This window comes from Caretta caretta, chromosome 5 (genome assembly GCF_965140235.1).
Source record: "Caretta caretta isolate rCarCar2 chromosome 5, rCarCar1.hap1, whole genome shotgun sequence".
Lineage (NCBI taxonomy): Eukaryota > Metazoa > Chordata > Testudines > Cheloniidae > Caretta > Caretta caretta.
The window spans coordinates 17807587-17822066 of NC_134210.1; the positions used below are offsets into that span (position 1 = coordinate 17807587).

Sequence of the window (14480 nt, forward strand, 5' to 3'; positions counted from 1 at the left end):
AAAAGGAGAGGGATAGGAAAAGGTAGAAATTAAGTGGAGAAGGAAAATGACGCATGGGGGGGGGTGGGGGGGTGTTGACGACAGTCTCATGTTCCAGAGGATATTTGGCATTTAACAAGAGCAGGTGGTGATGTCATCTGGGTCCCTCTCTCTGGCCTGGTCTAGTCAGAACATCTCTCAGGATCAGGATGTTGAAGGTACAGGAGCGTCATTCTGGATTCCCAGGGAGAGAGTGGGTATATGTGTGTGACAAGTTATGATTCCCCTTCTTTCAGTCAGCTAGTGTTGCAGTAGCCAGTTTTCCCTCCCAGAGTTTCTTTTTGAGGACCCCAAAAGGGAGTGATGGGACACACTAGCCCATCTTATTAGTCGATCCTCCAATTAGGCCTAATTTCTGACACACAAATTTTGGTCCCACATTTCTTTTGGTTACCAAGTGTGGTTTTAGCACAGTTCTTGAATTATATTCGTGGGCCTTTTCGTTTGGACTAATTTAGGGCAAGTCTACGCTATAGCAGTACATCAGCACAGATGCACCAACGCAACTGCAGTACTGGTAAAGATGCACTATGCCAATGGGAGAGCGCTCTCCTGTCGGCATAATTACTCCACCTCGGCAAGAAGTGGAAGCTATGTCAGTGGGAGAGCATCTCCTGGCGACATAGCGCTGGTGTGGACAGTGCAAAATTTGCTTTGCTTGGAGGAAACTTGTGTCACACCCCTGAGCAACGTAAGTTAGATCGAGTTAAGCGCTAGTATAGACCTGGCCCGAGCTTTTTGTTTTCTTTTTCCACCTTTTCCCATCAACATTTATTATTACATGTGATTGGAGCATTTTGTAAACTTTTATTCACTTTTTTACAATTGAGCTTACAATTAGGGTACGTTTCTAGGATCAATTATTACAACACCGCTTTTTCCTTACTGTGTGAAAGGACAAAATGGTGAGCAATACCAGCAGAAGATGATGACTAAGTACTGGCAGCCTAGAGATGCTGGGAACTAGAGTGAACAAATTAGTTATTTGACCCATCCTATGCCAGGGTGAATATTGCAAAATAAAAAGAATATGGTGAGGATAAAATCAGTGTTGCCATCTCTCGTGATTTTATCATAAGTCTCGTGATATTTGGTGTTTATCATAAAATCTAGCTCCCAGAATCATGTTGTTTTGTGGAAATCTCAGCTTTCATTTTTAAAAGTTTCTTGTCCTCATGGTAGCTGTGGAAAGCATGGAAAAGTGAAGCCTAAAATCTCAAACTTCAGGAGATAAATGAAAATAACTCAATTTTTTGTAAAAATCAACAAGCTTATACTGCAATTATTTGGGGTCTGACTCCTGAGTTTTGGATGCTTGGAGTTGGCAGTACTGTGAGATGGAAGAATCAAGGCTGATCAGCTTAAAAAACAGCATGCCTTTGTTAATGGTTTAAACTCCTGTCACTGCAGACCAGACTTCTAGGAGCAGATTAAGCAAACCAATCAACCCCCTTGCAGACCAAAACTGGGGAGCTTTATACTAACAGGAGGTGAGCTAGCTACATAAGAAGGGACATGCCCTGTATTAAATAGCTCCGTTGAGGAAAAGTTACTTCCCACGCTTTACCTACAGAGGGCATCCCAGCTCATTCATATGTAGACTCCGTGACTGCAGCTGCTGGAAGCAGCAGGGCTCAGGGTTGGTTTTTTTTTGTTTTTTTTTTTTTTCCAGTGGAATCTTTCCCGTGATCCGGTTGGTTTCTCTCCACGTTTTCCCTTCCAGCCCTCCACTTCTTCGGATCAATGGATGTTACAGCTCTAACTCCCATCTCACATACTGCTGGTGGACAGCTCCAGTAACAAGTGAGAGCTTTACATCCCCTTTTTCTTTCCCCTTCTTTTTCCCCCCACACCAACATCTGCCAACAAGGAAGAAAATCACAAGCTTTCCCTTTTGTATTCTTCTGATTTTTAATTTTTTTTATAAATACATATATATTTTGTACTTTGCCCAGCTGTGGAAATGGAGCAACCCCCAATCTTTTGATGCACCCTGGTTCGCTTTTTTTTGCAGTATTTTTCCATGTATGGTTTTCCAGCAGTGGGAGCACTGTTCCCCACCTTTCCCCCTTTTCCTTGAGTTTGTTTCCTAACATAATCTGGAGGCTTGGCGGCTCTTGGACTGAATATAACTTTTTCCCTCCACATCTCCCAACTCCCCCTTTTGCTGAGCTTTGTCAGTGGGGACTGGAGAAAGAAAAAACAGAAGAGGAGGAGGCAGAAGGGGCTGTGTGTGTGATTGTTGCTGGTGCTCAGGACCCAAATCTCTGTAGGTGTGTGTTGAAATATGGAGAATAGTCTTGGATGTGTCTGGGTACCAAAGCTGGCTTTTCTACTCTTCGGATTTTCTCTGATCAGCCTGAATCTTCAAGTCACCGGTAAGTGATCGCTGCCTTATTTGTCTTTTGCACTCCATGGATAAGGGTGAATTTTGCAAAACCCTAAGGAATGTGCCTATCTCTTATGTGTTATCAGCCTTTCCCCCCCCTTTCAATTTTGTTGTTGTTGTGGATCAGTGTAGGGTTTTTCAGGTAGTTGACATAGATTTGGAAAGGAGTGAGACGAAATCCGGTTTAGAAGCACCCTGAGCAGCCTCTGAAAAAGGAAAACCAACTGAAAGGAAAGAAACCCAGAAAAATAAAGGAGAAATGTGGAAGGAGGTGCTGATAGTGTGTGTGTGTGTGTGTGTGTGTGTGTGTGTACACTGGTTTGTATTTTCTCTTTTGCACCTGACCACTGTTGCAACTGGATTTATTTGCCTGTGGCTTTGTTTTTTATCTTTAGGCTGAGATGGGATCTATAGATTTATTTATATTTTTCAGACGGTAGGGGAAGGGTAAATGATGAAAAGCAAAATATTAGTTTGCAAGATGGAAAATGTAGTTATTTGCAGAGCTCTCCAAACTCCATTTGATTGATATTCTTCGGGGCTGCCTCTCTCTCTCTCTCTCCTTGCACTTGGCAGGCACATTTTCTGATTAAAAATGGCAAAGCTGGTTTGTATATTGAATTAGGATAGAGAAGGAAAGAGGGGGTATTCATACTGTGATGCTCAGGAGCTATCTGTGTTGGAGGCAGAGAAGAGCTGGGAATTAGAGATTTTTTTAAAAAAATTCAGGAATTGGAGTAATATCGAGAAGTGTTAAGAACTAAGAAAGTGTAGCTTCGATTTGTAGGTGACTCTGTGTGTGTGCGTGTGTGGTGTGTGTAGAATGTATGTGGGAAAATATTATTCTCCAGTGATCATTTTTTCACCAGAAGAAAATGAGCTGGGTTTCATTAGGAGCAATCTTAGAAAGAGAGAGGCATGAAAAGCAAAAATAAATAAAATAAACCCACACAAATTGCTTCCACACCAGCTGCTGCTGAACAATAGAAACCGATAGCCCCCTCCACCCCCATACACACACACACACACACTCTCTCTCTCTCTCACATACACACACCCCCCCCCCCCACTAAAGCAGCTTTTTTTGTGATGGGGAAAGTGCTGCATATGAAAGCCTTTGCAAAAAGATCTTTACCCTAGACTAGTATCATTCAGAATATCAGCTGTATGCAAATAGAAATGCCTTAAATTGTTCATACAGATGATGCTTCCTTTTAAAATATATATATATATATATATATAATATTGTTTGGCTTGCTTTGGAGAGCTAGTAAGTGAATCGGGAAGATGCTTCTGTTAAATACAAGAAGGTTCATTTTGTGTGTGTGTCCGTCACAATGTCCTCTGCAATAACTTGCATGGAAGGTGGGACTTGGGCAATCAGAGCAGGATAATAGGTGTGTCTCTTGAATTTCCACCTTAAAGGCTAGTAGTTGGGAGACATGTCAGTGATCCTCCTTCTGGAACGATGATTGACTTGCAGACTTCTTTGCGGGCATATGGCGAGTTGGGGTCATGTGTGCATGCAAGAGAGAGGAAGGGAGTGAGGATGCACACTGTCTTAATGATGTCGTGGGGGGAATGATGTCTGATATTATGCAGATAACTCATTACAGGATCAGGTTGTTTCCTAGCTGTACATTTTGGTTGTGCATTTCAGTCTCTACGTATAATGTGTATTTATCGTGCTGCTTTTTGGAGACATGCATCTCTGTGTTGTACCAAGTTCCCTGATATGTCCTTTGCAATCTAGAATTGTGCAAAGTTTTCCCTATGGTTAGCCTCCAGATCCTTCCTGAGATTGTTGTTTTGAGCCCTCTTTTCACAATCTCTGGATTCAACTGACAAAATAAGAGATCCTGCGTCTTTAAGGAAATGTTGTTCAAGTGGCCTTGGCCTCTGCTCATTAATCTGAGTTTCCACTACTCTTCTTAGTAGCTATTTTCTCTTTTCAGAAACCTAGTAGGGGACTAGGGTTGCGAAGAAAGCATAATTCACTCTATGAAAGGACCAGTAGGAGGTGCCCTTAATAAAGCCAAGTAGCTGGTTTGCTGTTTGGCAAAATTCCCATTCGGCAGGGCATTTAAAGATTTGTTGACTAGAAACAAAGGGCTTATAGAGATGCACAATGGGACTGTGTCCTTTCACACTTTCTAACTAAACCCCAAAGCTGGTTTGGAGATGTAAGAATTTGTTAAAAACTTTAATAACAAAGAGCAGTGTTGCACAGTGTCAACATATGAGGAGGAATATGCTACCTTTGTGCCTGAATGAAGTCATTCAAGTCCCTTCCATTCACACTTCCATTGTCTGTAAGATGCAAAATGTTATGTGGTAGGCGATCAAAAGTAAAATCCAAAAAAAAAAGGTTCTTTTCTCTGCACAAAATCTGAATGCACAGAGGCATATGTTACTGAGCAAGAATTGACGGGCAATGTTCGCTGTTTTGGAAAAAGAACAGGAAAAGACATTATTAATTAGAACCAAATCTCTGACTATTTAGCACTTAATACTGGAAAGTAAACACATATATGGCACTATATAGTTTGCTTGCCACTCATAATTAAGTAAATGCAAACTACTCTTTTGTCTGGAGGGGGAAACAAAACCCAACATGATTATTTGTTATTTTACTCTCACATCTTGGTATGCTGTTTAGCATGGTACAACATGTCAGAACCTTGTGGTGCCTGGCCAATATGGCAATCCCTTTCTCTCTGAGTGGTGCAGTATAAATCGACAGTGACTTGTCACAACATCCATTTCACATGCAGCAGAGTTGCCCTCTGTGTTATGACGCATGGGTTATACGAGTGTGTTAGGTTAGGCTTAGGGTATTTGATTACATATTCTTAAAAGTTGTGACGGTCATGATTGAGGGCAAGCATTTCAGTCTATATATTTGCAGCTTTGTCATTTTATAATTACTTGATTTATGTTTATACAAACACTATTTGCCTTCTGTTTCTCTTTTTACTCCCCCGCCCCCAGTTTGTGCAGAATTAAGGCCAAATCCTGCTCTCAGTTACACGTGGGTAAATCTGGACTAATTCTTTCAATGGAGTGTCTCCAGATTTGAAGTCAGAATTTCATCCTCCATTTATTTCTCATTCCTGAATTCCCCTCCAACATACTTCCCAGCACATAACACAGCACCAGCTGTCTATTCTGGAATCCAAGCCATGACAGTGCCACCACGATATAGACAGCCATACTATTCGGACTTAAACCAAGTCTTCTGGAGTGAGTCACTCCAAATACCCACTTGAGATCCATGTGGAGTTTTGTCTGAATAAGATCTGCATAATTGGGTCATCAGTCTAAGACAAGAGCTGGTACGCTGACAGTGCAGTCTGAATTGCCCAGTGGGTCCTTTATCTGTAGCTGACCGCTCCCTCTGCCACCATACCAGTGTCTTTTCCCTCTGCTAGCGGAAAATCTAGTTTTGTATCACCAGTCCTGCCTCATCAGCATCCTGCCTTTGGTCAGCATTAGATTTGTGCAGTGTGCATGTGATATATCACTGTATTCTCTTTGACTTTACTTTGCAATATTGCTTATCACTTGGATTGTGCTTTAACCTAGTCTCCAAGATATGTATATGTATGTGCGTGTATTCTTTATGCTGCCCAGTTTGGTTTCTTATTGAATGCCTTATTTCTTATAAGTGGCATTTCATGAATTCCCTCAATGATATGCTGCCTTTAATAAAACGTTTTCTCTTTGATGATCTTTCAGAGTAACTCCTCACAGTCTCACAATGCACTTACTTTCATCCACATGTACTTTAGAGATCCATCATTGAACTCCTGGCTCTTATTTTCTGCCTAGTAAAAGAGAGGTTATAAAATCAAAATAGTTTTCTATGTGGCTGTTTGTACAGCAAATGCAGCTACAAGGATACAGTTTCTAAACTGATTTTGCAACTGTACTTCTAATGGAAGAGATCGTTGTGGAGATCACTAAATAAATGTGTTTACTACCATACCATAAGAAGTTTTTCCCATTGCAATACTTCAAAAACATGCTAGACCGAACCGTCCCTGATTTTGCTCTTACACTCGTCTTAAACCAGTGTTACTGTGTTGGCTTCAGTAGAGTGACTCCTGATTTATGCTGAGTCAAATAAGTGGAGAATCTGTCTTTTTACACTGGTAACTAAGGGTCAGGCTCTGGTCTTAATTACACCAGTGTAAATAGGAGTAATTTCATTTAGATCAGCAGAGTAACTCCATATTTACAAGAGCAAAATTTGTAGGAGAATTTGACCCTCAAAGGCAGATTATATTTTCCTGTTTATAACTTCATTTCTCATTGAAATGCAGAATTGGTATAGACTGATCCAATGAAGACAATCTCTCTTTGTTGTAGTATAAATAGAAGTAAATTTCTGAAGATGTTGGCTTTGCCTGTGTAAAATGAATAATGACAAAATTTCATAGAGGCCTTCAAGACTAATTATCTAAAGACAGAATTTCACATGATTCTGTTAAAATAATCCCTTGGGTGAATCATTGATTTACATTTTATATCTCTAGTAAACATGTTAGGCCTAATTCTGATTTCACCTATACCACAATTGTAGTAATGTATCTTCACTGACTTCAGTGGAGTTGCTCCTGATTTGAACCAGTGTGAGATCTGCATATGTAGGGTTCTATCTTGCAAGTTGTTGAATGCCTTCAACACTCATTGAGTCAACACCCGACAGAAAGCATATCACCTCTCTGAAGTCTGGGCTTTTTCAAAAAAATGGGTAAATTATTGACTTTGTAATTTTGGGATGCTTTGCACACCCCAAATTCAGATTTGCACAAGCAAACTCTTTGATTTGTGTATGCATGCCTGAGATTCTGGGTGCACAAAAATTAGGTGTCACTATCCCTGCTCTTCAAGCCCAGGGGACAGAATGTTGAGTGCAAATTTAAAGGTGGAGTTGAGGCCATACTGTTACGCTGATTTTAGCAGGAGAATCATTGTACCATATTGTATCAGACTTCCTTTCAAATATTTTTCACTCCCACCTTAAAGATTTCCTTCTCAAACGTTATGAGCATTTGTGGGGATATCCCAAGTTGCTATTGGTTTTGATCGTCATGAAATAACAAATAGTGTGTTCACTGCATATGCACCCTCTCTCCTCCTTTTTTTCCATAAAGTTTGCTGTCTTTTTTTTAGCACTCTTTCTGATTATAAGCAACTGTAATTGCTAACTAATGCTCAGAATGCTTGATGCTTGCATATCCTGGTTTAATGTTGGTAGAATGTCTTTGTCTTAGGCATTAAAGAGATTCATTCCTTTGGAAAAAAGAAAAGGAGTACTTGTGGCACCTTAGAGACTAACCAATTTATTTGAGCATAAGCTTTCGTGAGCTACAACTCACTTCATTGGATGCATTCCTTTGGGTCTTCCATATAGAATCCTGTAAGGAAAGCTATCAAATTAGCTTTATTCCATGAAAGGCAATGGCTGAAAGTTATAAAGAGTAGTCTGTGATTTCTGATAATCAATACACTGATAAAGCAGAGTATATTTTTCTTGAAAGATAACAAAATGGATAACTGACCTATCAAAATTGTTTCTTTTAAACAGTGTTTGTCAATTTCAAATTTGATGTGAAAGACTACAGCTATATTGGGATAATGTAAGAACATCTCATTTGGTAGTTTATAGATACCCTCATGGTAAAGGAAACTACAGCTACAGAGAGACATGAAAAAATTCACAATTAAATATCTGCTTCAGTCTCCATTGATGGCAATCATTTACCAGCAGGAATACCAATACGTACTGTAATTTTATAAATGCTACGAATACTCAAACTATATTGAAAACTGGTTAAGCGGTTGCCCAAAGTATTGGTAAAATACGGAGAAACCCTTTAAAGAGATACTATCACCATGGAAATTAAACGTCCAGTTGAAAATTTTGTTCCTACTCTTGTTACAAATATACCCCCTAAAGCTCTTAGAACACAAAGAGATTAAGAGGGAAAACTGCTCTGTTTTTCTACTTTTTATTGAAGGAGTTTCCCATCAAATTTGATGAGACCAAAGACCAATTTCAGGTCGGCAGTCCTATCCACAGATGAAGGCAATTGTAGACAAATGTGCATTGCTTTAAGCCTCAAACAGCTCCATATATGCAAGCTTTTGGAATCTTTCAGTCTGAGGTGACAGAGCTACCGCCCTCGGATCTTGTCTTGGGCTAAGAGCTCCCAGGTGTTGAGGTCAACGTTGCAAGATTGACGGTTGCAGTGAAGAGTGTCTTCATAACATTTCCCTGGTCTGTCCCTAAAATGAGTTCCAGCCTGCAGTTCTCCACAAAAGATGGTTTTCAGTATTTTACTGTCAGGCATATGGACCACATGGCCACATCACCTCAACTGTGCTCTCATTATAAAAGCATCAATGCATGTGATGCTGCAGCACTCAAGGACCTCAGTGTTTGGAATAAAATCTTGCCATTTAATTCCCACTATCCACCATAGACATCATAAGTTTTATGTGGCATTGATAACTAGTCCATGTATTTCAGCCATACAAGAGTGTTGTGATGGTAATGGCATGCCAAACATCAGCTTTTGTTTGCAGTCTGACACTGTGTTTGTTCCAGAGATGCTAAAGTTTTCCAAATGGATCACGGGTTGCACCAATGCACTTTGTAATGTCGTTGTCAGTCATTGTATCTCATGAAATGACACTGCCTAGGTAGCAAAATTTGTCAATGGTCTTGAGTGGTACATCATCAATCGACACAATTCAAGTAGCTGCAATATTTCCCAAGGCAGGACCATGACTTCAATCTTCCTTAAACTGATCATTAAGCCAAAATATTTTGCTGCACATGCAAAGCAGTCAGTAAACAACTGAAAGCCCCTGGTGTTATGGGTCAATAAAGCACAATCATCAGCAAACAGTTTGTGAAAAATTGTCTTCATAACTTGTCTTTACATGCAAGAGATGCAGTTTTGAGACCACTTTATCCATGGGGTACTACATAGAAATGACACAATCAGTACTATTGTACACTTCGTATATACTCAGTTTCACTGTTTTGCTGATCAGTTGGCAACCTGTCTCAAGCACTAGTACTGTATGGGAACGTCATTTTCAAACACTGCCTGAAGGGGGAGCTCACATAGAGTCACCAAAGTGTAGGACTGGAAGGGACATCAGTAGGCCATCTAGTCCTGTCCCCTGCACTTAAGGCAGGACTACATAATAACTAGACCATTCCTGACAGGTGTTTGTCTAATCTGCTCTTAAAAACATCCAGGAGATGCCACAACCTCCCTAGGCCCTTTATTTAATTGCTTAACTATACTGACAGGAAGTTTTTTGTACTCTCCCCCTTCCTCTCTTCCCACCCCCCCCCAGTTCAGAAATACCAAAGCCGAAATTGAAAAGGCAGCAATAATCAGGCAAACAGGAATGTATGCAGAGAGAATGAGGAGGTAGATAGATGGATGGATCTGATAGAGGACTGTTGTAAACATCTGCTGGGAAGCAGAAAAACCCTTGTAACACTTTCTGAAGGTATGTTTTTATTTGTTTTTAAGTGTAAAGTTTCAGGAACATCATGTATTTTCTAAGGACCTGATCCCAACCTCATTGGAATCAATGGAAACACTCCTTTTGACTTCAGTGGACTTTTGGATCAAGGCCCTAATTGAGCACTGGCTGATGAGACTATTGAGATTGGAACCAATTGTTGTTGTGCTTTCCTTCTTTTGATTTTCAGCTTCATGATGGACTCCTGGCTCAACTTATTGCAGGACTTGAAGCCTTGGATAACACCAAGTGTAATATTGGAAGTCAGACTAGATGATCACAGTGGTTCCTTCTGGCCTTAGAATTTATGAATTGCTTTAATATCTGCTCCATCCTCCCTTGGGGTTCTATATGCTGAACTTCCAGGAAGTTGGACTTATTGAAATAGATACTTCCCAATGTCCTCTACTATGATCTTACAACTGGATGTTGGGGAGAAGTGTACAATAAACACATGGGAACACACTTCAAAATGTCATAATCGCTAAAATACCTGATTTATGCTCTCAATTTCCTAGACAATTACAAGTAACCAATCACAAATGAATACAATCAGGAATGTAATTGTTTTTAATACGAATACAGAAGAAGATTACTTGTCATCTAGGATTCCTGGTCATGAATTATAGACGATGTCCAAAGTCCAAGGTACTCTGCAAACAAAAAATATAGACTACACAGTGCAGTTGCTGCTGTCCTGTGTAATAATATACACTGTGGAATAAATAGGAGATCACTGTGAATTGCCAGGCTATAATTCTACCATTGAGTTCTGGAGATGAGTTGAACTGAAGGCAAAACTCATCTGACCAGAAGAGCCCTAAAATAGAAATACAGTTTCAATTTATTTTTTAAAATTTTTACATAATGTATGGTTCCATTGTCCTGTACACACCTGCCAATACATGAAGGGTTCAGATACTATGGTGGAATAGTCCATGTATATATATGGATGGGATGTATGGATAGCTAATTTCTATTCTTCCAGATAGTACTTGCTTGCTGCCTTTCTCTCCTCCTTGAACTACATTAGCTCCCATTGCTGCTTCCTGTTCCCCAAACTTCTTGATGTCTTCTGTTACAGCCCCCCTTCCAGCTCGGGGTTAATCTCCACCAGAGTACTTTTGCCCACTGCTCCAGTAGCTTTCATTACGCCACCACCACAGTGGCTCTTTGATCGGAGGTAGCAGCAGCAGCGACTGATAAAATAAAGTAATTTTCTTAGACAAAAAACCAAGGAGAACAGCGAGAGGCTGTGGCATGGTAAATTGGTTTGAGGCTAATTTTGCTCTCCCTGCCTGGTGTTTTGGTACAGTAGAGGACGATACATTCTGTAAGCAAAAAATACTGGTACTTTGGCTTTGTCTCCTTTCCCTGACTGGTTGTGGATATGAGAGCTGAGTCTTAAATCTCCAAGGGAAAATGCTTAGGGCCAAATCCTGGCTTGGGTTGTTCATGCCTGAAAAGCTGCAGCCAACAGGGGAATCCTGAATCACAATTTATCTGTCCAATTCTATGCCCAGTTCTGGTTTCCCACCAAACTGACAGAGAATTAGATTAAGAAATTCATCCATTTGAATGCCAGAAGGGACCTTTAGGTAATTTAGTCTGACCTTCTGTATAATGCGGGACATAGTATTTCACACAGTTACACCTGTACTGAGTGCAGTAACTTGCCTGATTAAAGCATCTCTTCCAAAAAGGCAGTCTTGATCTGAAAACTTCAAGAGATGGAGAATCCACCACTTGGTAGTTTGTTCCAATGGTTAATCACCCTCACTGGTAAGTTTTTTTTTTTGGCCTTATATTTAATCTGAATTTGTTTGACTCTATCTCCATCCATTGGTTCTTGTTACATCTTTCTCTGCTGAATTAAAGAGCCCCTTCATACCTGGTATTTTCTTCATATGAAGGTATACACCATGATAAGTCACCTCTTGATGTTCTTTTGGGTAAGCTAAACAAATTGACCATAGAGACACAGATAGTCTGTGTATGCAGCCTCACCTGTCCCATTACACATTATTTACTCTGCTATTGTCAGGATTATTCTGTGTGAGACAGGGAGGGTGACCGTGAGGGCAGCCAATAATTGGCCCTATAAATATTCTTTCAGGGGCTCAGTCCAACATTTTCCTATTGACATCATTGTTTTCATCTTTGAATATATTTTAAGGTAACATAAAGATAAAAGAAAAGTATCTGAAAGCCAAAATTGGTTCAACAAATTTCCGGAATCTCTCTGCTCGGGATGTCTGAAGGCCTGTGACTGTATTAACTATCTGACTGACAGCTAAACTGGTAGGCATTTCCACCTGGCTCCAGAAAGCAGTGATTGCAGGAGATGTTGCAGTCATGGAAAAGGATGATTGATATAATCATATAAAGCGCTTCTTTCTAGGGGAAAGATTTCCAAAAGAATTATAATTTTTTTTAAGAAGTTGCTTCCTTATAAGTTGAACAGACTTCTAATGAAATAGTGGAGTACTTGGGGGATACCTGCAGGCATACCAAGTGGAAGTTAGGTACTTTAGTCCCCAGCCATACCTGCTTAAAAGTGCTCATTTGGTGCTCAATTCACATGCTGACCTCCTTCCTCTTTGAGGTTCTCTCTGATCCTTTCCCTCTTGCTAGCTGAAGACTAAAAAGCATTTAAAAACACTCTTTGGGGGTTCTATCTAGAATATCCACGCTTTTCCTCTCTGTTACATGAAGGGGGGAAAAGTATTTTAAAGAACTCAGTTGGGCCTCAGTCTACATGCTCTTCTTTTTCTCTTTGCCCTTTGCTGCCTCTCTAATGCTCAGGAAAAATGTCACTTAAAAATGCCCCCTCAGCTTTTCCCCTCCTTCCCTCTCTCAGATTCTCCGAAGCTGATGACACACAACAGAACATCTTCAGAATGATACCCTGATGCTGTGACCTGGTTCTGAACTTTACCTTTGTATTATTCAAGCACTGTGGGCTCTTGTTCAGGTTGAGGTTTTGTTTGCCATTGTCTTGGTGGCAGGTGTTTTTGTAAAGCTCCTGATGGACAGCTATAAAGCTCAGGTTTTTTAATAGCATTTTTTTTATGAGTCTCATGGAGAAATGTTTGTGTGAGCTCACCAAGGAAACCCTTGGGCTTTGCAGTGTGTGTGAAAGTAAGTTGGAAGTATATGACATTTCACAGTAGTTTGTTTGCTATGATGTGTGGGTTTTTTCCCTCCATTCATCACATTTTGTAAATTTCATAGTCATTTGTAAATTTCACGGTATCTTTCACACAGTATTCCTGTTATCCAAAGTAAAAATCAGTTTATACTTGCTCACCTCCTTTTGTATACTGTATGCTTCTGAAAGAGCACTTGGGGAAGGAGACTTCCGTGACTCCCCATCCCTTATTCACCGCAGATTCACCTCGTTTGTTTTAAGAATGAAACAACACAGTTCTCTGCTCACAAGATTGAAAAGGTTCAGCTGAATCAGTGAAGAGCATCTTGTTGTACATTTTAAGGCCTTCGATTTAGACTTTGCTTTAGAAAAAGGAGGTTGGGGAAATTTTTGGTGATAGAAAACTTTTTCGGATAAATTAAACATTTTAATGTAGTGTTGGAAACTCCAAATGAACATTATTGTCATGTCATATCTACGAATCACAGTGTGAAACTGGCTAGTTTCACTTCTGTTTCTAATCAATCTCATTTTCCTGCTTAGGATGAGTGAAATGTAAAATTGAAACTATGGTCTATGTACCTTTTTGCAGTAATTGAAAGATGTCATTCCATGGCCACCTATAAATGTACAGAGTTTCCTTGCCTGCTACAGGGACTATAAGGCAGCTGCTATTTTATAGTTAAAAAATACCCCTCAACTGCCCAAATGTGGGAACCAATATTTGACAGAGTTACAAATGAAGGACACCAAAAATCACTCATTTGAGTAACTTTAAAGTGCTGTAGAAGTCATTCCATTAGTGTAAATTATTCCTTTTATAAAACACAATTTAATGAGTCTTTCTGATGTAAATTACGTTTGGGAATAAAAGGGGGGACACACCAAATTTTGGAACTAAAACAAGTGATGTCCCATGGAATGACAGGTACATTTCAGAGGTATCTTCAGTTCTGATGCATAACGTTCCATACTGACTCTCTATGCATTCTCTTTCTCTCTCTCATCAAGACTCTATATTTGTTCTTTCTTTGGTTTTTCTTAATCTGAAATAGAGGTCATGTAGGCTGAAAAGTGTTGGGGAACGTGACATAAACAAAACAGCTGTACTTCCACACTGTTCCAGCAGCTTTCTTAAATTCTAAGTATTAAAGAGTAAATTAGATTTAAAAAAAAATCTGTTCATTTTGATGACCTAGAGGTTATAATAACAGAGAAAAGGATTCACTTAATATCTGGGGCCAGATAAAGGGCTGATGTAAATCTTCATTGACATAAATGCAGTTACACCAATTTAGACCAGCTAATCTTTATCTGAACAATAACCTTTTAATGCAATTTGCTGAT

General features: G+C 39.8%; 1 protein-coding gene across 2 annotated transcripts in view; it reads left to right on the forward strand.

The window, feature by feature from the left end:
- The first annotated feature begins 1680 nt into the window (after positions 1-1680).
- DCC (DCC netrin 1 receptor) overlaps positions 1681-14480 on the forward strand; it is a 948489-nt gene continuing 935689 nt past the window's right edge. For both annotated transcript variants that reach the window (XM_048850132.2, XM_048850133.2), the window contains exon 1: positions 1681-2417. In XM_048850132.2, coding sequence (XP_048706089.1) covers positions 2327-2417 — 91 coding nt within the window. In that variant the 5' untranslated portion in view covers positions 1681-2326. The remainder of the gene's footprint in view (positions 2418-14480) is intronic.